This window comes from Ovis aries, chromosome 18 (assembly GCF_016772045.2).
Source record: "Ovis aries strain OAR_USU_Benz2616 breed Rambouillet chromosome 18, ARS-UI_Ramb_v3.0, whole genome shotgun sequence".
Lineage (NCBI taxonomy): Eukaryota > Metazoa > Chordata > Mammalia > Artiodactyla > Bovidae > Ovis > Ovis aries.
Window position 1 is genome coordinate 34,479,362 of NC_056071.1, and position 22,477 is coordinate 34,501,838.

General features: G+C 32.3%; 1 protein-coding gene across 7 annotated transcripts in view; it reads right to left on the reverse strand.

Annotated features, from left to right (window-relative positions):
- The window catches only part of NOVA1 (NOVA alternative splicing regulator 1), a 173,603-nt gene that overhangs the window by 6,133 nt on the left and 144,993 nt on the right, over window positions 1–22,477 (reverse strand). For 5 of the 7 annotated variants that reach the window (XM_027957220.3, XM_042235283.2, XM_060401444.1 and 2 more), the window contains one exon: window positions 21,141–21,212. The exons of the other annotated variants lie outside the window; for them this stretch is intronic. In XM_027957220.3, coding sequence (XP_027813021.1) covers window positions 21,141–21,212 — 72 coding nt within the window. The remainder of the gene's footprint in view (window positions 1–21,140; window positions 21,213–22,477) is intronic. 7 annotated transcript variants of the gene reach the window in all.

Sequence of the window (22,477 nt, forward strand, 5' to 3'; positions counted from 1 at the left end):
TTATACAGCTCCAAAATCAAAATGCTGTTCATGATTCACCTACTCAGCTTCAAGAATATCTTTGCTTTAAAACATAAAAACAAAGAGCAAGGATTATAAACCAAAGGTAGTAAAGATAAAAAGTAGGAAAGTTCTACCTTGAGACCCTTTAAAACATTAATTTCATGTTCCTCATAATTTTTCTGTTGTTCAATACCTTACTTCATGACTAATATTTTCAGAGATGAAGGGCAATATATTTAGGTAGTATTTTAGTCTTACAACTAGACTGACACCAACTTGTAACCTTAACAATAACTTAAAACAATTAGTGATATAAAAAAATTCAGTAGCTTTTAGGTAGGTTAGGGGCTATTTGAGAGTAATATTACAATCTATCTAAATTTGTAAAATGACTATTTTGATTAGGTAGATAATTCTTTTTGGCAGCAATAGCTACATTTTAAAAAATAGACCTTATAACCATACTGCCGAAGATTAATTAAAAATTACTGCAGTCACATGAATAGTCACAATGATTCACTGTGACCATACGAAGTATAGGCACTTTAGCTAATTTGAACAGAAACATCCAGCCACAAAACTCGGCATGTTTTAAATTATTTAATCATAATCAGATACTATTATAAGATGTATAAAATCAGGATGGTATTTTCCATAACCCTTTCAATTAAAATGTAGATATTAACATTTAAAATTATATTTTGGTAGCACAAAAATACATATGGCACTTTTTATGACTCACCAGGAGATAAAAAATTGTGAATGTTCTATCACTGACAAAGCACTGAAGTAACTGCTTTCCTTGTCCCAGACATTTAAATGGGCAGAAATTTCAGCAAAAAATTTAGTTGAGATACTTTATGAGATATCTCATTAGTTAATTTTTAGCAAGTATTGCCATGCTGTCTTTAAAACAGACTTGGGTAAGAATTAAAAAAATAAAAAATAGAGTCATGCATTTTTAGGAAGATAGCAAGTAGTGAAAGTATAAACTCAAATTCTAGAATGGGTTACCTCATAAATATATTTACACATATTATATATATATATCCCACACAACTCTTCTTCCCACATATATAAAGTCACAGTAGAATTTTGTTTCATTACAATTTGTCTATATATAATTGTATTATTTTACTGAAAAAAATTAAATTTTCTAGAAACATTTCTTTGGAATGTCAGATATATTTCTCTTGTTCCCCTGATTAAGTTCATTGATGTTCAAGAAGTCGACTGAGAGACAATTTTTTTAACAAGTTAATTTGCTTTTGTTCTCAGACTTTCTCGCAGAAAATTATTTGTCTGAAATATTGAAATATGTTAAAGTAATACAATTAGAAAGTTAAACCATGAATACATCTTACACCACTTAAGATGAGTTAGAGTCACCCTTATAGTTTATTCTGTGCACATGAAATATTAAGAAAATTTACTTTTAAGGATTTATAAATTTGAATGGTAAATATGTTTATATTTCATAAATTATGATTTCTTTTCAAAATTAGAAAAAGTTTTGCAATAAAATATTGCTGAAAACACATATACTGACAAACTGAGGTGTTTTAATCTAATCTTTTGTGAAGAAAAACATATTAATCAACTAAGACTTTCAAAAGTGCTATTTTAAAATTTAATATCACTATTATTTTGCTCAGTGTAGTGACTGCCTGCATGATTATAACCCAGGAAGAGACTAATAGCACATGAAAGGTTAATGGAAGCTATCTAACAGACTGTTAATAAAAAGTAATGAAACATATAATTTTATAACATCCACTCTAAAATAAGCTTCTATAAGTTGTGTGAAGATTTTGTTAATTTCTACCACACTGCACACCAGTTACTGCAGCTGTAACTTTTTTTTTTAACTCTAGGACTAATTTAACTCAGAACTAATTAGTTCTGTCTTTCTAGAAGAACTTGCAAATGTGTACACAATACTTACGTTACTTATACAAGCATATTATCTCATCCTTCCTTTTTAAATTTTTCCCTTTAATCGTTTTTTTCCTTTTAAATACTCAAAAATACTAAAAGAATGTATTTTTCAGAATTAGTATGTGAACTTTTGATAAAAATAAACATCTTCAAAAAATATATCTTTGTAAATTGAAAAATTATACCACATCACTTATCCTTATTCTAAAGATGTCTTTATGTAGTAAGTACACTTTCTGGATTTTAGTTTAAATTATTAATGTTTGATATAATCTTAAATACTGTCAGCCATATTTGTTATTTTATCAAATACTGATGCAGCTTCCAAATTTTGCTGGTATAACTGATATAACTGGTATTCGTCCACATGTAACTAAAGGTGTGTATGAACAGAAGACAGTAGTGATTGAATATTAATATTTATAGAAAATGAAGATCATGGCATCTGGTCCTATCACTTCATGGGAAATAGATGGGGAAACAGTGGAAACAGTGTCAGACTGTTTTCTCGGGCTCCAAAATCACTGCAGATGTTGACTGCAGCCATGAAATTAAATGCCGCTTACTCCTTGGAAGAAAAGTTATGACCAACCTAGATAGCATATTCAAAAGCAGAGACATTACTTTGCCAACAAAGGTCTGTCTAGTCAAGGCTATGGTTTTTCTTGTGGTCATGTATGGATGCGAGAGTTTGACTGTGAAGAAAGCTGAGCTCCGAAGAATTGATGCTTTTGAACTGTGGTGTTGGAGAAGACTCTTGAGAGTCCCTTGGACTGCAAGGAGATCCAACCAGTCCATTCTGAAGGAGATCAACCCTGGGATTTCTTTGGAAGGAATGATGCTAAAGCTGAAACTCCAGTACTTTGGCCACCTCATGTGAAGAGTTGACTCATTGGAAAAGACTCTGATGCTGGGAGGGATTGGGGGCAGGAGGAGAAGGGGACGACAGAGGATGAGATGGCTGGATGGCAAAACTGACTCGATGGACTTGAGTCTGAGTGAACTCCGGGAGCTGGTGATGGACAGGGAGGCCTGGGTGCTGCAATTCATGGGGTCGCAGAGAGTCGGACACGACTGAGCGACTGAAATGAACTGAACTGAACTGAATGTATCATTTATTAACTTTAGATAGCTATAATTTTGCTTACAATGAATGATTTCAGAAATAAAAATTTTATTTAAAATAAATAAATAAAAAGAAAATGTAAATGTAAGTTTATATTAAACTCCAAATTTAATAAATGTAAATAACTTAGTACCCTAGCCAATGAATATGACCCAACTTTTATTTTTGACATAATGACATGAAAAACCTCTTACTCTATTTTTTTTCTGAAAAATTAAAAAAATACATTTATATTTATTTGCCCATTTAGCATTAATCCAAAATTGAGAGGCAGGAAAGAGGCTCTCTGAAAGGGAGAAATTGAGACAAAAAGAAAAAATAATTCATTTGCATTAATATAGTATCTCAGAGAGAACAGTGTTCTGTTTCCATTTTATGTGCCAGATTACAGCCATAAAGAAGTGAGCCACAAGTGTGGAAGCTTGAAGATGGTGAGCAACTGAAAAATGAGTAGGGGATGAGAAAAGTAGTGTTGAGAATTATGTGAGACATCCTACTTGCTTACTTCTTGGACATGGAAATACAGCATTTACCTAAAGGAAAATCTGTGTATTGACAGTGTTTGCATCCCAAATGAGAGGACAAATAGCTGGTTTTAATTGTATCTATGACTTCATTTTCATTGACGCATTCTGTTAGCGCACTGACATATACATTCTTATTTCTAAAGAACTGAAAGAAAAAAAAAGTTGTATCTTAGCATACAATTATTTGGTGTAATGAGTATCAGCCATATCAGATATATTCCTGACATTTGCAAATCAATTTTCCCTTCAGAAATATGACCTATAGTTGCTACCCTCCACCCAATCTTTTGTAGAAAGCTTATTAAGTGACCCAGGCCCTTTGTTGGGAGCTAGAGATAAAGGATATATATGATACTGTTCCTGCCTTTACAGAACTCTCAAATCAGTTACAGAAAATAGATGTGTAGATGTATCAGTGCAGTCAAGTCCTAAAGTGTGGGTACAAAAATATATAAAGGGTACAAAGGAGACAGCATAACTGGAAGAAAACGGGGTAAGAAAGTATTTGAGAGATGATCATATTTCATTTTAGTACTATTAGTATTGTATTCTTTACTACAGATACTCCCTGGTTGCTGTTATCTCCATGTCAGAGAGAGTTCCTGTTCAAACCTAAACCCATCTTAGTAGTGATGATCTGCTTAAATAATGGTATTATTTTAAAAGAAAAAAAATTGTATTTAAGTTTTCCTTATTCCTAGATTACAATTGTTATATCAAAGAAACATGAGAAAAGATTAACAATATAATTATACCAATTCCTTGTTTTCAGAAAAACAAGGAATAAAGCAACTGTTTCTTTATTTGCAACCACAAAAGAAGAACCTCAATGGGAATGCTATGAAAAAGTTACAAATACCAAAGAGGTAGGCTTAAAATTGACATTTTTCTAATCAAAAATAAACATTAAGAAAAACACATTTACTCCTTTGCCAAATAATAACTCCAACTCATTATAGTCTTAAAAAAGAATGAGAGTGTCTGTAGGCATCATATTTCTTACGTCAGGAAAATTACTGAATTATTTCATAAAGCCATACCTTAAAAATGCAAAAGAAGTTCAAGCATAGTTTAAGACAGCCCAATTAATAGTATGAGCTATTTTTTTAGGGCTTCCATGTTTTACACTACATATGTACTGCTTTACTTTTAAAGCAATTCCTATCAGTGATGGTTATCTATGACCTCATTCATTCAGTTAGGTGACATCTCTTATGACAAGAGACTCCACTTTGTCTTCAGGAAATATTCTCTCATTCTGAGTACAGGTACCTTAGGTAAGGCTGACAACCTTCCAATGCCTTTAAAAGTGGAAACATGACCTAAGCCTGCATATCTCACTTCCCACACCTCTTAGCAGGTACTGATTTGGGATTGAGCATGTGACACAGGATGGTCCAATAAGAGCCTTAAGAATCTGTGAAATTGTTGGGATGGAAGTAACCGTGTGATCTAATAGAACACAAGCTCGATATTACTAGTGATATCTTGTCAATATATGGAAGGAGGAAGAAGGTGACTGAACATAAATTTAACTTAGATAAAAAGAGACTTGGGGAATGGAAAGAGAGAGAGAGAGGTTTCTGATAGCATTCTGGCATCTGAATCTGCTGCTGCTAAGTCACTTCAGTTGTGTCCGACTCTGTGCGACCCCATAGACGGCAGCCCACTGGGCTCCCCCATCCCTGGGATTCTCCAGGCAAGAACACTGGAGTGGGTTGCCATTTTCTTTTCCAGTGCATTAAAGTGAAAAGTGAAAGTGAAGTCACTCAGTCGTGTCCGACTCTTAGCGACCCCATGGACTGCAGCCTACCTTTTTTTGTTACGTCACTTTGAATTAGATTTCAATAACTTGTAATTGATAAAATCTCCTTCATTTGCCTAGGGTATTACCCCTTGGACTACTGAGACAGCACTTATTACTGACCACTGAAGATGCATGTATCATTTGGGCGGATCCACATTGAACTGCCAAGCATAGTAACTTGCAAAAAGTGTATTTTTCTTTTGATTATAGATTTTATATAAATAACTGCCTTTCTAAAAAGTACTGCTTTGACAAAAAATGTATGACATAGAAAAAGAATGTCTTTTTCTTCCAAAAAGAATAAAAAAGCAGCTCTTCCAACTCTCTACTAGTCTGTTTAATCTACTTACTTTTGATAACCAAATTCAAGGCAGTACCATTTTTCATAAGCAAGTCTCAGTATCTATCGTAAAATACCATGCTGTCTTTTCTCATATATCCTTACCCCCCACCTACTGCCAACACCAGGTTTTAAACCTGGAAGCCATCTGTGCCTTCTCTTGCTCCCTAGATCTCTACATCCTGTTATGCACTGGAGATTTTTTTCCCCTGTATGGTTCTTGCCAGTCCTACTGTTTAGCCTATCTAAAGTAACGTGTGGTGTAATAAGAAGAATCTAGAATTGGTAGTTAGGACATATGGACCCTCACCCTGGCTCTGCTGTGTGACCTTTGTCAAATCACTTCAGTTTTTTCATCGATAAAAGTCAAAGACTGGAGGTGTTTTTATTTTAGCTTTATTAAAAAACTACTCAACAGCCTTCAGTGATTTCACTCCAGCTACTCACTAAATTATCCAGACTCCTCATGCAGACTTTCCAAATTCTCCATACCTTGTCCCCAAGTTGTCTTTCCAGTTTAATTCTCTATGACTAGTATCCTATGCTGAAGCCAAACTTTACCTGCTAGTTCTCGAATATACTCTATATTAGGTGTTTTTCTAGGTCTTTGCCTTTGTATATTCATTTGTTCCAAATGACTAAAATGTTACCTGTATTCCCCACACTGTTCTTCCCCTTAAACTCACCTATTTTAACTTTGTGAAATCTTAGGTTTTCCAACAGCAGCTCAAATGCAATGAAAATAAATAGATATACATATAAGAACTAAATAAACTATTTGAAAGATGGCCATGTAGCAGACAGAAAGTGAGTGAGTGAGTGAGTGAGTGCGTGTGTGTGTGTGTGTGTGTGTGTGTGTGTGTGTGTGTCTGTGTAAAGTATGATACTGGGTTCTTACAAAAAAAAAAACTTTATCATCTCTAAAATCTAAAATTCAAATTATGTTACAACCATACTGAAATCTACAAAAGATAAATGTACAGATGTTTTAATCTTATAAAATTATTGAAATAAGTAACATATTTGCTATTTAAAAATCCAATAAAATTACAATTAAATATGCACTCTATGCCTTTTTCTTAATTTTTCATTTATTTATTATTTTTTCCTATGTTATTTTGTAACTTCTTATTCATTAAGCTTGTGGCTAGGCTTCTTCAGCCATAAAAAAAATGTCGTCAGGTTGGTTCTAAAAGTTGAGAATACAAACATTTCAGTGTTTACTTGACTAAGTGATAAACTGGATCAATTAATAAGATGACTCAATGACAGTGTCTATTTCTACTGACTCATAATCACAATTCATAACTGGGGTGATTACCTCCCACATCTTGCCTTACCTCAAGCAACTGCATTTTTACCTTAAAATAATTGACTTTTAAAAGCTTTGTGGAAACTGTACTTTCATATTGTATCTTCTTCCAAAGGGCTATACTTTACTTTCCCCACTGGCTGTAAGGTACGGTAGAGGATGACAGACAGCATACCTCTATTTTGTGTCTCTTTGAGATAAGACAGAAAATGAATGATAATCACCACAAAATTTCTAAAGGCAAATAAAGTGTAACTGAACAATTTTTTAAAATTTAATACTTTTTAATTTTTTTTTTTTGCTTTTTCCAACTGAAGAATTATTCCAAGCCCCCCCCCCCCTTTTTGGTGACTGCTGCATGTTTTAAAAATACATATGTTTCAGAGAGGGATATGATTAGGAATAAGAAAAACAGGATAAATATATTCTTTATGGGTTAAGAAAAAAGTAAAAAGTAGCCCTTCGAACTATGTTATGTTGAGGAGATAAGCACTCTAGATGTATCAAAAAAGACTACTGCTAGAGGTCAAGTAATGATGAAGAAAACATGAGGGTTGTGAATGATAAACTATTATAGAGCAGCTTATTATTTACAAATGAAAATAAGTTGGGGTTTGTCTTGCTGTTTACCAAACCAGATTTTACTAAATTGCGGTTAAATTTCTGGAAATCTCATTTGCTATCACCATCCACGTGTCAAATTATTAAGAAGCTCTTTGAAACTATTATTTTCAAACCTTCTCTTTTTAGCTCAGCTATTTCAGGGTATATATAATAAGTTCAGAGTTCTTAATTCTGATTAGTGAAAAATATATTTGGGCTTTTAATATGAAAACAAATATTTTCAATTTAATATTTTAGAAGTTGTAACAATCAACTAAAAAAATGAAAAACAGCTATGAACATGAAAGTAGGGGCTGTGTTTACTGAAGCAGATGATGGAAAGGTGTGAAAGATAAAGACAGAATCAAAAATTTTATTTTGGATCTATGAAGTTTGAAATGTGCCACCCATAAGAACATGCCAAGTAGGTGACTGGTTGTGGGTTTGAGAGTTAACACAGCAATAGTATTTAAAGCCAGAGGAATGGACAAGGTAATCTAGTGGAAGGTAAAAGTGAACAGATAATTCATTAAACAGTGAGCAGCAAAGGACTATGCAAGGACAAGAAATATTTAACATCTAAAATAATCAAAGATATTCTGCAAAACAGCAAAATTAATCACACAATAAGACAAACTAAATGAAGATAAGGGACAGGCTTAACTATCTTAATCTCTTTCTTTTAACCTCTTTTCTGTGGCAGTAAATTTTGGAAATCACCTTATGTAACACATTACATTATAAAATGAGCATAACCTTTAACTTAGTTTCTCTCCTTCTGTGATCTCTCTGGGAAATAATCCCAAACATGGTAAATGTCATATACACAGAACAGTATAAGACACTATATGAAACTATAAAATAATGTGGAAAATTTCTATGTACAATTAAAAAAACATATAAATGTATATGTAGAATTTTGGTTAAATAGTGTAAAATTATACACAGATAAAACTGAATAAAATAATAGAGGCTGGGTTTCAGATGAGCTTTTTTTCTTACCATATAAAAACTTGTCTTATTTTAAAAGTTTTTAAAAGCACTATAACAAAAGGAAATCGAAAAATTATCCCCAAATTAGCCTGCTGAATAAACAAGTCCTGCAAAAGCAGAACAAACAATTCATTTAAAATTTAGTATATTTCCTATATTCACTGAATAATTATTTACTGAGTTCTAGGTACTGTTCCTGGAGATACAGAGTTACACAGAAAGCATAAGATCTCACTTTCATGAAGCTTCCAGACAGACATGTGGCATAACAAATAGTAATAAACATTTAAATGTGTATTATAAAATGAGTTGGCAGAAAAAAAGATTTAGAAAATACCTAATTTTTTTTTTTTTTTGACCATGCCACCTGGCGTGTGGGATCTTTGTTCCCCAACCAGGGATTGAACCTGTGTCCTCTTCATTGGAAGCATGGAATCGTTAAGTACTTGATCGCTAGGAAGTCCCAGAAAATATGTGTAAAATTTTAAAACAAGAAAATGTAAAATCATAGTTTTAAATTAGAATGTAATTATGCTAAATGCCTGTTTAGGAAAACCACTAAAGTTAATCTAGGAATATAAAGCCATTTAAAATTCTGAGTATGGGTTGACTCAATACCCTATAATGTAAGCAAACTAATCTGATAAGATATTATTGGAGGTAAATGCTGAACTATGTTTAAAAACTGATCTCTATTTAAACTTAGGTAACTCCAGTAGCTAATTACTAAGAAAACTTTCACAATTTGGATTATTTTACTTTTACACATTTTTGACTACGCCATTTTCACCATTAAAATTCAGCATTATTAATTAACGATAGATTGATGTGCCATATTTTTAACATGATTTAAAATATTATTGAAATCAAATTACAGTTACTTGTAGGTATTTTATATTTACTAATCAAGCTAATTCAACATTTCTTATATTTTAATTTCACCAAGAGTTTTTCTGAAGGCAATATTTGCTTTTTAAAAAATAACAGGTGTCTACATTTCAGTATCTTATTAGTAAAGGGACACTGATAACTTGCTATCACAAATGACTGTCATTGAGAAATGAAAATGTCCTGAATTATTCTCATTATATTAATACTTGGAAGATGAAAACATATACTGACTAATAAATGAAAAGCTACAGAGAATGTCTGCAATTTAAATAAACATACTACTAGTCACAGAACTAAATTCTTCTCCTGTGGATGGACTGAAGTAATTCCCTTCTAATATGTTAATGAAACACCAATAAAAATATTTTTAGAACTCTTATTTGACTAAAAGCCATTTAAAGTTAGTTAACGAAGCAAACCATTTGCATTTTCAAAAATATTTTTAAAATGTAACTGAAGGACTGTTATCACTTAACGGAAGGAAAAAAAAAATAGCTAAACCAAAGACCAATGAAATAAATTATGAGGTATTAGGTTCAGAAGATGAAAAAGATCAACTGGAATATTCCCAAATCAAAGATTAAAAAATTAGAAATAAAAACGAGAAACAAATTTTTTATCCACAGTGAACAGAAGATCAAACTCTGGCAAAACTCCTCTTATTTAAGAGAATATGCAAAAATATTCCTACTTCTAATCATTTTTGAAAGAAAACGAAAATGTTGAAAACTACCCAATTTTCCTGTTTTGTATATTTTCTCTTTTATATGGCCTTAATTGAAAAACAAAAAAGTCTGTTGAAGACTAGTGCACATTCTGGAGTAATGAAGCATTAAGTGCTTTGGTTATATAAAGGCACATATAATGTTCTGTCTTGAGAACACAGCATCTGCAAGAACTGCCAGAGCTATGACTTTAAGGAGAATGCTGACGAAACCAACAAACCACCTTTACCTACTAGGTAGTAGTCCAGAAAAACAAAGAATATTGCCTATCTGCCTACTTAGCAGCTAATACTAGACAAGGCACTCAGTATTTTTATCAGTGCCCAAACCACATATAGGATGTAAAATAAGGTACATTTCACATTTTATTAACTCTTTTTCCCCTGGAGTGTACCATTTTCTTCAATCTGAAAATTTCAAAAGCCCTAGGCTTTCCATAAATACACGTACATCTTCATATGAGATAAAACCTTTAGAAGGGACTTTGGAAGGTCACATAACCTGGTATTCACTAAGAGATATGTTATAATTCTAACCTGAAAATATCAATGGTGTGCTGCTTTCAGCAGAAACTCTTAACTTGCCCTCAGAAAGATCCCCTGATGCCCACCACTGGCTGTGAAGGACACATCATCTACAGCATAGCACACTAACAAAGCTCAGCGTCTGCAGTGGAGTGGGTATGATTAGGAAGGGCTCATTTAGCCTTTTACCAAAATTTTTGGCAAAAATATTACTAAATAATCTTTGAAAATAGTAACATAATCTGCATATATAAAGATCTCCAAGGTTAGAAAACCTCTAACTGAATTTGGCAATAGTCAAAAAACTACGATGATCTGAAAAGACAATTATCCTTTGTATGATATTTCTTCACAGATTTAAATTGTAATTATTAGTAAACCTCTACTGTTCTCAGTGATAAAACTAACACCCCTCAATTTCTATACAAGTATGTGTTTCTTTAATGTTTATCAAATAATATTTGAAGTATTTCATAAAAAAGTCTTTGTAAAGGGCAAGTGCTATGTAATACACAATTTTATAATTATCATTTTTAATAAACTACTGTGCATTTTCATATGGTAAATGGTGTTACCCAAATAGAGACTTCAGGAAATGTTTTTCTAAGTGTTCAAATATAGATGCATAACCTCATCCTAGATTTATTAAATAAGAATCTCTATTGGTAATTTTGATGAGACTAGAATTGAGACCTTTTGCTATATTAGCAAAGAATAAAGAAAAATATTACAAATATTACATAATCATTTAATTTGGCATAACTTTTAACTATGAAACAACTGCCATTTCCTTTGCCACTTAAGTGTGTCTCTTCTAGTCCTGAAGCCTCTCTTGTGACCCTTCTTGAAACTCCTCAAAAAGCATCTGACAACTAGGAAACGAAAGGGCCAAGTAGTCCAAATATATCTAACATCAAAGATGGTCCCATCTTTCTCAATCTTTTGGAAAGTTCCCACTTTAGATTCCTTAAAGCATTACATAACATTGTAACTGAAGCCATTATATTTTTCCATCTTGTTTTAATTTCCCTTAGTTAGCATTTTGAAACCAAAGCAGAAATACAAAAACTTAATAATGTTCATATTCCTTGCCATCATCTGGAAGATACACAAACAAGATATTTTTTGACTATTAAAAAGAAGGCCATATGTTTCTTAGCAGCTTAATTTTCTTCAGTTAATATTATGAACACTATCCTAGGCCAATTTATGTGGCTCTAATTCATTTTTTTAGTAGCTTTATCACATAATATTCTATAATACCATATTTACTTAGCCACTTTCCTGCTAAAGGTCAGATGGTTTTCCAACTTTTGCTACAATATATATCTTTGTCTCTATATTTCCATGTATTGGTGCAGTAAACTTTACTGGGTAGATACTCAAAAGCTGTAATGATATAGCATTTCTTACATCAACACTGTAAGAGAATGATTATTTCCTATAAACACACACACATAGGCCCACACAGAGGTTAATTTTTGTGTTCCTGATTTATGTGTATTATACATATGCATATAAAATTTTGTCTGTCTGGTGAAAAAATATAATCTTGTTAATGTTGATTGAAATTTTCCTGATACTTGATAAAGTTAAATACGCTTTCATTTGTTTATTGGGCATTTCCATTCCTCTTCTATAAACTTCCTTTTTGTAATCTTGATCTATTTTTTCTCCTGGATTTTTATTTTATACTATTTATAGTAATTAATTCATTGTCATATATGGTAAACATTTTTTCAAGGATGCTGTCACCTTTTGCTTGTTAGTGGTGTATTTCACTATATAAAAATATAAAATATTTGTAAATTTGAATGTTTTGACCTATCCCTTTATGTCTCATATTTCCTTCTTGCTCTAGAAAGTTATCCTCAACTTTATTTCACACACCATAATTTTATCAAATAGTCTTACAGTTTCAATCTTGAATACATTAAGATCTATTTCTATATACTGGACAAGGTAGAGGTCAAATTTATTTTCTTTCAGGTGGATAGTCAAGTATGCCAGTACCATTTATCAAATAAAACATCCTTTTCTAAAATAAATAAAATGACACTTAAATGTTACTCTGGACCAAGCAGAGTTCTGAATGCTTCTCATGCACTGATTCACTCAAGAATCATGACAACCCTGTGAAGCAGGCACTGTTATTCATTTTACAAACACACAGCACATGGTGAAGTTAAGGATGTTTTCTCAAGTTAGAATATTAGGAAGCAGCAAAGATTTAATTTGAAGCTAGGAACTATGGCTTTAGAGTATGATTCTCTTAATTTCTAAATTTTACTACCTTTCTTAATGAATGACAGAATATAGTAAGTTCCCATACGTAACTTAGGTCTATTTCTGACATTTCTGTTACATTTCATTGACCAATTATATTTGCTTATGTTAATGCCAACTGTGTTTTAACATTAGAGTTTTATAGTTCATTTTAATACTTAGTGAAGTACTTAATCTCATACACATTATTTTGGTAACTATTCGATTAATTGTCTCATGGTAAGTCTCAGGCATTTTTCATATGAATATTAAAATCATTTTGTCTTGCTTCACTTTCCCATAAAACCAGACAAAAAGGGAATAAAAGGGAAATTGCAACAGATTTACATTTTAATTTAAAAGAATTAAGGTTTCTATGATATTAAATTTCCCCCTCCAAGGTTACTGTAAGTCTATCTATTTATTAAGGGAATGTTTTAAGTTTTTATATGAAAACTCCATGTTATCCTAATATGGATTCAGTGTTTTGGTTCAATTTATTTCTAAGAATTCTTGGAGATTTTGATATGAATATGATACTCTATGTTGAGCTATAAGGAAGTACACTCAAATATCAGCAATTTTATAAGGCTCATCCTAATAGCTATGAGTACATAAAATCTAATGTGTATAATAAAGTCAGTAGGTTCATTTAAAAAGAATATTTGAATTTGACTATTTTTCTAGGATTTTATTAAACATATTTCTAAAGAATACTATCGTGACATCACATACAACACTGAAGGAAATAAAGCTTAATTTTTACATTTTGTTGGAGAATTATGACGTATTTGAGGTAAGAGCTTGACTGGTTTCCTCTGCAAAACAAACAAAAAAAATATTTTCAAACTGCTCTGAGTACTGGTGAAGTGAAAAAGTTATCTAACAAAGAAGGCTATGTCCCTTTAACTTAATGTCTTTATACAATCAATAGTATTCCTTTTTCTGTTGGCTTACATTTTTAGAGAACTTCTGTGCAAGATTTCATTTGAAGAAAGGATTTTCAAAAAATAAAAAATGAGTTTTAAAAACCATACAGACTGTAAGCCTATTCTTCCAACTAATACTAGCCACTCAACAAATACTTATTGAGAATCTATTAATGTTCCAGGCTAGTGGCTCAGTGGAAAAGAACCCTCCTGCCAGTGCAGAAGACCTGAGTTCAATCCCTGATGAAGAAGATCCTCTGGAGGAGGAAATGGCAACCCACTCCAGTATCCTTGCCTGGAGAATCCCATGGACAGAGGAGCTTGGTGGGCTATAGTCTGTGGAGTCACAAAAGAGTTGGACATGACTTAGGGACTAAGCAACAAATGGTTCTGATACATCAGAGAATAGAACAAAGACTACTGTTCTCATGTAACTTGATTTTCTAGGACAGTGAGGCTGATAATATATAATTTTTTAATATGATGATAAGCAAACAGCTACCTGATTGGAAAAGACCCTGATGCTGGGAAAAAAGAGGGTGGCAGAGGATGAGATGGTTGGATAGCATTACCAACTCAACGGACATGAACTTGGGTAAACTCCAGGAGATAGTGAGGGACAGGGAGAACCGGCATGCTGCAATCTATGGGGTTGCAAACTTAGCGACTGAACAACAGCAAGCAAAGCATGCAGTGTTCTGTGAAGCAAAAAAAGCAAAAATAAAAACAGCAAGATAAAGGGAATCAGAAGTACTGGGAGAATGGGGAGGCCAGGTTGCAATATCAAATTGGGTGGCTTGATACATCCATCTCAAAAGGGTATTGAGAAGCGAAATTTGAACAAAGACTTGATGACTATGAAGATGTTAGCCAAGTAGATCTCTTTGAGATTGGAGAATTTTGTGTAGAGAGAGGCAAGAACTTGCCTAATGTCTGCAAGGCAACCCAAGCAGGTGGGTTTGACTAGGGCAGAGTAAGGAGGCAACTGATATGAAATGAAGTGAAAGTGGTAATCTGGCAAGGATCATATAAATTAATTAGATGTCATTTGGAGGATACTGGCTTTTGCTAAGTTCAATGGAAAACTATCACAGGCGTAAGCAGAGAAATTTTATAAGAAATCATTTGCTCAGTGGAGAACAGATTTTTGGGTGCAAAGGTAGAAAGTCTGGGAAATCTATATAGACACTACTGTAATAATTCAGGCTTGGACTAGGGTAGCAGTAGATGTAATGAGAAGAGGTCAACATTCTGTATATTTTAGTGATAGAGTCAACATTATTTCTTATAGGAACTGGATTTGGGGTATGAAAGAAAAGAGATGAGAATGAATCCAAGATTTGAGATCTGAGAAAACGGTGCATGGAATTGCTTCAATAGAGACTGTAAGGGCTATAGATAGAGCAGGTTTTGGGTAGTTTGTGGACTTCCGAATTAAAGATGTCCAATGCTGAGTGGCAACTTGGATATAGTCTGTAGTTTCACTCTGATATGTGTATTAGACAAATGTGAACCCATGTTATGTGGGATCTGAATCTTTCACAATTTTAGAGGACATCTTTGTCCTCTACACTCAAAATTATAAACATAAAATTAGGTAGAGGGCCTTGTAATAAGCTTGTGCAGGTGAAGAATCTTAAGGGTTAAGCTTCACTATATGCGTGCTCAGTTGCTTCAGTCAAGTCCAACTCTTTGTCACGCTATGGACTGTACCCTGCCAGGCCCCTCTGTCCATGGAATTCTCCAGGCAAGGACACTGGAGTGGGTTTCCATGCCCTCCTCCAGGGGATATTCCCAACCCAGGGGTCGAACCCGGGTCTCTTGTGTCTTCTGTATCGCAGGCGGATTCTTTACCACTAAGCCACTGGGGTGCCCCTTAAGCTTCATTAGTTCATAATAAACCTACTTCTCAATGAAAACATAAATTTTACATATGTCAGAATATAAAAGCCAAGATGGTATATGAGGAAGAAGAAAAGTATACATCCAGAAAGAGTTTCAAATATTAAGACCCACTTACTCCAACATTAAGAAGGATGATGGGAGGAACTAGCAAAGGATTTTGAGATGAAGCACATGGCATGATACAGGTGGAAAAAAAAGGCTGTGCAATAATATCCTGGAAGTCAAGTAATGAAAGTACATCAAATAATGAAAGTACACCAAGGAAGCAAAAGTGACAAATTATAACAAATACTGTTGATAGACCAAGTTCCATGCAGACTGACAACAGACTACTGGAATTAACGGTGGGGTCATCTCTGATATCCTATACAAATTGTGGAGGAAAAAATCTGACAGGAATGGATTTAAGAAAAAAATGGGAAGACCAAAAATTGGAAAACAGAGAGTAAACACTTTTGTGAGTTTTGCTACAAAGTAGTATAAGAAATAGACCATTAGCTGGTAAGAGAAGTGAGATTAAAAGAAGTTTTGTTTTGTCTTTTAAGATGAGAGGAGAAAACAGATATATGTATGCTGATGGGAATGTTATAGAGGCAAAAAACTCAACAGATGAGAGAGATGGCAGAATTAGTGAAGAGTTGACCTTGAGTAAAGAAAAAATAACGAGCCTTTAACATGCAACTGAAATTACTTGTTTTAAACGGAAGCAGGGAAAGTTTATCTACGGTAACAGTTGAGAGGTAGAATATGTGGGTATAGGTGAAGCTGTGATTTTGTGAAAAGTTTTTATTGCTTCCATTTTTCTCAGTCAAGTAACTAAAGTTATGAGCCTGGAGTGAGGACAGAGCAAAAGACCTTGGCATGGCACAGACAGTTCTTATACGGCTTCACGATCTCTACACCCTTGGTGTTCTGCCTTGTACAGTTCCTCCATTTAAGTGTGTGGATAAATTGTGCCCTGATTCTAACCCACAGGATATGGCAAAGTGATGAAATGTCGCTACTCTGATTAAATTTCACTGTATGGTAAAAGAGAAAGCAATTCTTATGTTTAGGTTCAATAAGACTTCATCGTGCTGACATATAATGGGGAAAGATTTTCCTGCTGTCTGCAAGAAGCAAAAACCACACTGTGAAACGCCCATAGAGTGGGTCATGCAGCAGGAAACCTGGGTAGCCTCTAAACTCTGAGATCTTCCTCTTGTCAACAGTCAACAAGAAGTTGGGGTCCCCAGTCATACAGCTACAAAAAACTGAATGTTTCAGTTAGGTCTCCAGATGAAAATAAACCCCAGCTGATACTTTTGATTGCTGGCTTTGACTCTGAGCAGAAGACTCAGCTAACAGTGCCTTTGACTTCTGACCCATTGAAAACTGAGGTGATAAATGTGTGCAGTTTAAGCCAATAAATTTGTGGCAGTCTGTTACACACAAAAAACTAATACAGGTGTTGAAATGAGACAAGAATTTATGAAACAGACATTCAGAGAGTAAAAAAAGTGACTGGGCTTATGATTACCTGACACAATTAGGGGGTCATTTGAGATCTGTGGTCATGAAACTGAGGTGGGACCAGTGACTTCTGTTTGTTTTTTTCTGTAACTACAGCAAGGGTTCTATATATGAGTTACCTACTTTCATTTGATTTGTATATTTTGATATATAATTTCAAATTTATTATTACATAAATATCTATAAAGCACATGTTTCTGAAAAATTTCTTTTTACTTTTTTTGAAATGTGAGAAGAATGTCAGGAGAGCTAACAATCATGAACTTAAAATTAAGACTGGAATTTAATTTTTGGTGCCATTGACTGATTAATAAAACCATTCTGTTGAATCAAAGTGATTGAAAAATGTAGAAAGATAACTTATAACTGGTCAAATCCAACTGATTCTATTTTTTACCTTTTTAGAATTTAATCACATTAAGACTTTAATTTTATTTCTATCCATGTATTTGCTTCTTAAAGTTCCAAAGTGTCAAGCTTGCACGTGCAATATGCACAAACAAAAAAGTGTAAGTTGTAGAAGTATTAGCCCTAACTTTCTTTCTTAATAGGGAAATAATAGAATTTTGATTTATAAGTTAGACAACAAGTAACTTTGTACTCTCACTCGAGAAGAAAAACTCTACAGAGCATCTAAAGCTATCTTTAAAAGCTTACATACATGTTGATTATAGAAATATTTTAGTGTTGAAAATGCAGCAATATTAGTGTCACAGAATCTTTCTTTAAAGATAAAACTCAGTTTAACTAAGCTGTTTTATTCTGTATTACAATCTTAAAGAATGGTAACTAATTAGTTACCCCCTTTTTTTTCATTATCATTTGAAAGAAATTTCAGAAAAAATAAGTAAACATAGCTTACACTTATAAGGTGAGCAGTACATTCTAGTGCCGTTCTAAATATAATGAATTTATTATCTCAATTTCACAGAAGGGGAACCTGAGGTCCAATTTACTCAGCAAATAGCAGAACAAAGATTTGATCATAGGCAATTAGGCTCCAGTCAACTTTTAACCATTCTAAAAGGCTTCTTATATGATAATCCTTCAGTTTTCCAGGGGACATTATTACATACTCATAACATTGTAGTCGGATCTGTGAAAACAGTCTGACTTGTGGAAATATGAAGGTAGGAAGGTAAAATTCAGTAGGTACTGAAGCACCATAGTCACTTTTAAAGAGCAGAAAAGATTTTTAAACACTGAAACTACAGGTAAAACTTATTTTCAACATACTTTCTGTGCTTTTTATTTTGGGGTTTTCTAAATATTAATAGTCTCTTAGTTCCTTTTGTTAGTTTGTAACACAAACCATTTAGCCTAAAGAAAACTCAATCACAAATCACTTAGCCATTACTGATGAAATAGCTGTCTAGATTGCTTTATACTGGTTTATGAAAATTCACATGGAAAAAGTCTGCAGTGATTTTTAGCAGACTTTAGCGGAGGATATCAGATTAGCTTTAAGAGATAAACAATAATTTTAACCTAAAACTACAGACATACCTGCTAAATTTCTGGATAAGGATAAAGTAAACATATGAGAAATGAAAGTCATATTATTACAGGTTTAAGAGTCTATTTTAAATATGGAGAGTTTAAGATGATCACATTAGAACCCATTTTTCTACTTTGGTTATTACTCTTATACATCTAAGTCAATTTTAGTGAATCTAAATTAATTAGTACTATCCACAAGAAACAACTGTGAGCTATCTAAAGACTGAATGAACAACAGAAACCAAATTATCTTCTCTACTACAACATGAATAGACTCTACTGGGAAATACTGTAGGGAATGAAATAATTACAAACTATTAATAACATAAAGATGAAAGATAACTATAATTCCTTCAATGAATTTAAGGATTTTGTTTTGTTATTTTATATCTTGCCTCAAGTTATCCAGGAGGTATTATGCTTGTTTGTACAAGAACAGAAGAAAACAAAGTATAAATAAAATACTTTTAATAACTGATGACTGTGGACAGAGTATAAAACCACACATGACTTAATTTTCCAAATTAGAAGAATATCTAGAGGTAGATGTGTTAACATATCTAGAGGGTAAAAATATTATATCAGTAAACTTAAAAAAAGAAATTTTAATAAATCATTTTATAAAAATAATATTTCCACAAGAAAATACAAATCTAACTTTAAAGACAAAATTTCTGTTGGTTTTTCTTATAGATCCAGAATTTTTTACTTTTTATGTTGAGAAAAATCATTTGTTTTTAATGAGTGTTGTACTCATTTGTCTTGTCTTTATTTGGAAGAGAATGAAGCAGAAGAGGAACACTAAAAATATAAAGTCAGTTGTTTCCACAATAGTTTTCTAATTCATATAATTAAAACTCATAAGAGAAAAAGTCTGAGTGAAAATGTATATACACTTTTCCAACTTCATGCATCAATAATACAAGTTTGCTTCTCACTTCATGTAGCACCATTACCCTTAAAGAAAAAAGATGGGTTTCATCACTAGAGATGTGTACTTTTTAAACCAATTTACCGGGGCTAAAATGTGAGCATTATTAAGGATTTTTGTTTGAAGGGAATGCTACTGAATAAAATAAAAATCAAGTTCCTACTACAGAATAACATTCTAAATGTTAGTTTTCCTTCTAGTTATTTAAAAATTTTTCCTAAAAAAAAATTTTTTTCCTGAGGTTGCAAAAGTATTAGAATCAATAAATCAGCAAAATAATTCTGATAGCCATATCTTAGACCATATGCAAAAGCCACATTTAATGTATTTAGCAAATATAGCTCAAAGTTAGTAATTTATTAGTCAAATGCATGAAAAATATATTAAAAAGATAAGCTCATTTAATATTTAAATAATTCCATAAGGCTTTATATTAGTAAAAACATGGCAATATTAAAGAAGATAACATTTCTCACCTAAATGAAGCTCAATTCAGACAAAATGAAAATGTGTTTAATCATTTTAATAAATATATTTTCAACATTTCTCATGTTAAAGTACAGTAAGGCTCTGAATTACACAGAATATTTTAGATGATTTCCTTAAATGTGCCAAAAACAGCTACATTTTTGAAGAATGTCCTACAAATATTCAGTACCAAAACAATCATCAAGTCAAAACTAAGATATATTTCTCATTGCAAAGTTTGCAACTCCAGCAAAGAAAATGTATTATTAAATTCTAAGAAAGTACCATTTCTTGAGTTATTAAACAGCATTAAAATTATCACAAATACCAATTTCCAGTTACTCTTAGACTGCTAGAAATGTTTTTCATCAAAAGTTTTAAACTGTTACACAGTAAGGCATATCTGAAATAAAAAACAAAGAAAAGTGCATTCACATTTAAAGATATACCTTTGCTCAATAACTCATATTTATACATTCATTTTTTTTACATATATGATATTCTTAACTTATATACCAGGAAGCCTAGGAAGAAACAATAAGGGAAATAATAAACACCAACTCAATAAATAACCCTCAGAGCTCCATAAAGTCAAAATTTTAGGAGGAAAATCCAAAATTCTAGTAGTCTATCATCTGAGTCTATTTTTATTATCTAAAGCTAAAAATGCATATAAATTTTCAGGAATAACTGATATTTCTTTCTCAGGTTATTTGGAATCTGATCATGGTGCACAAATGTGAATGAACGAATACATCCTTAACCCACCAGTATCTTTTTCTCCAGTGTGCAGGCAATCACCCGTGAAAAGTATGGTGTAGATGACAGGATGATACTGTACCTGATTAGCTCTGGAGGTGGTCATGGGGTCAGATGGAGAGGACTTGGTGGTAGTTGGGGAAGATGGCAATGTCTGGGAATAAAGCAGTTCAGGAGCAAATCAACCTTTATAAGCCTTAAACTGATTATTTAAATAAAACAAAATAAAATAAAATGTAATATAACGAGAACAAAATCCTATGAACAAATTTATTGTTCTCCTATTCATTTAAATTTAATGGAATTCAAGATCAATTAAATAACTAATGCATGTAAATACGCATGCATAAGCATGTAAAAATAAATTCATGACTTGAAATCATGATGGTGACTGATAAAAATTCACATGAGCATTAAAGGTATCCTGACCATATTCATGAATAGTAGTCTCTTTTCTTTCCCTTTTGTTTTCTTGGGGGAAAAGAGATCTCAAACAAAAATTCAATAAATTTAATGAGTAAAACTGAAAGTCATTTTCCTATCAATGAATACAGTCGGGGATTGAAAGAAGTGGTGAAATGAAGTTTACTTTGGCATAAAAGTATCCACCTACTTAATATGTTGAACATCACCAACAAGTTGATTCCACATGAATTTAGGGTTCCATACTTAAAAGCAATTAAATTTGCAGTTCTGAGTTCTTAATATCACATTATCTTCTAAAACATTAATTTTTAATAAATTTAGAGCCCGTCTGAAAATGTAAACATTAACCTCATATTAATAAACAAGTAACTAATAGCATTTTAACAAATTGCTGTAATATTTTTTATTATTTGTGCTAAATACTAAAAATTTGTATAGATGAGGTGTATAACATTTTGTAGCATTATCAGCCTGTGTTGAAAATAAGCACAAAATTATTAGGAATCAAATTTATTGTTCATTTCATTTTTAAACACATATACATACTATATATAAAACTATATACAAAACATGTCACATGAGACCATAATATTCTTAAGGTATTTTTAAAACTTCTGATGTCTAATAGAGTAACCTTAAAGTGTATGTAAGATGTTTTTATCTTTTTAAAAAGGTATACTTTCACTTGACAAATTGTATCATTTAAGTAGCCCTCTCAGTAGATAATATTTCTTAATATATGAAATGGGGTAGTTTTATAGTATGGACAAAATTCTATATGCACATTATGTTTTATATTAATACCTATCTTTAAAATTACTCAGACATGAGCAAAAGCATAACTTTAAAGGTTCAGCAGTGTCAGGAAAAGCAGATAAAATTACTTAAGTCAATCATATTTATACATTTAATATTTCATAACTCCTATCTGGGATAGAAAAAATATTTAAGAGTAAAAGAAAGGATAAAAAATTTCACAGGCTCCTGCTTAAT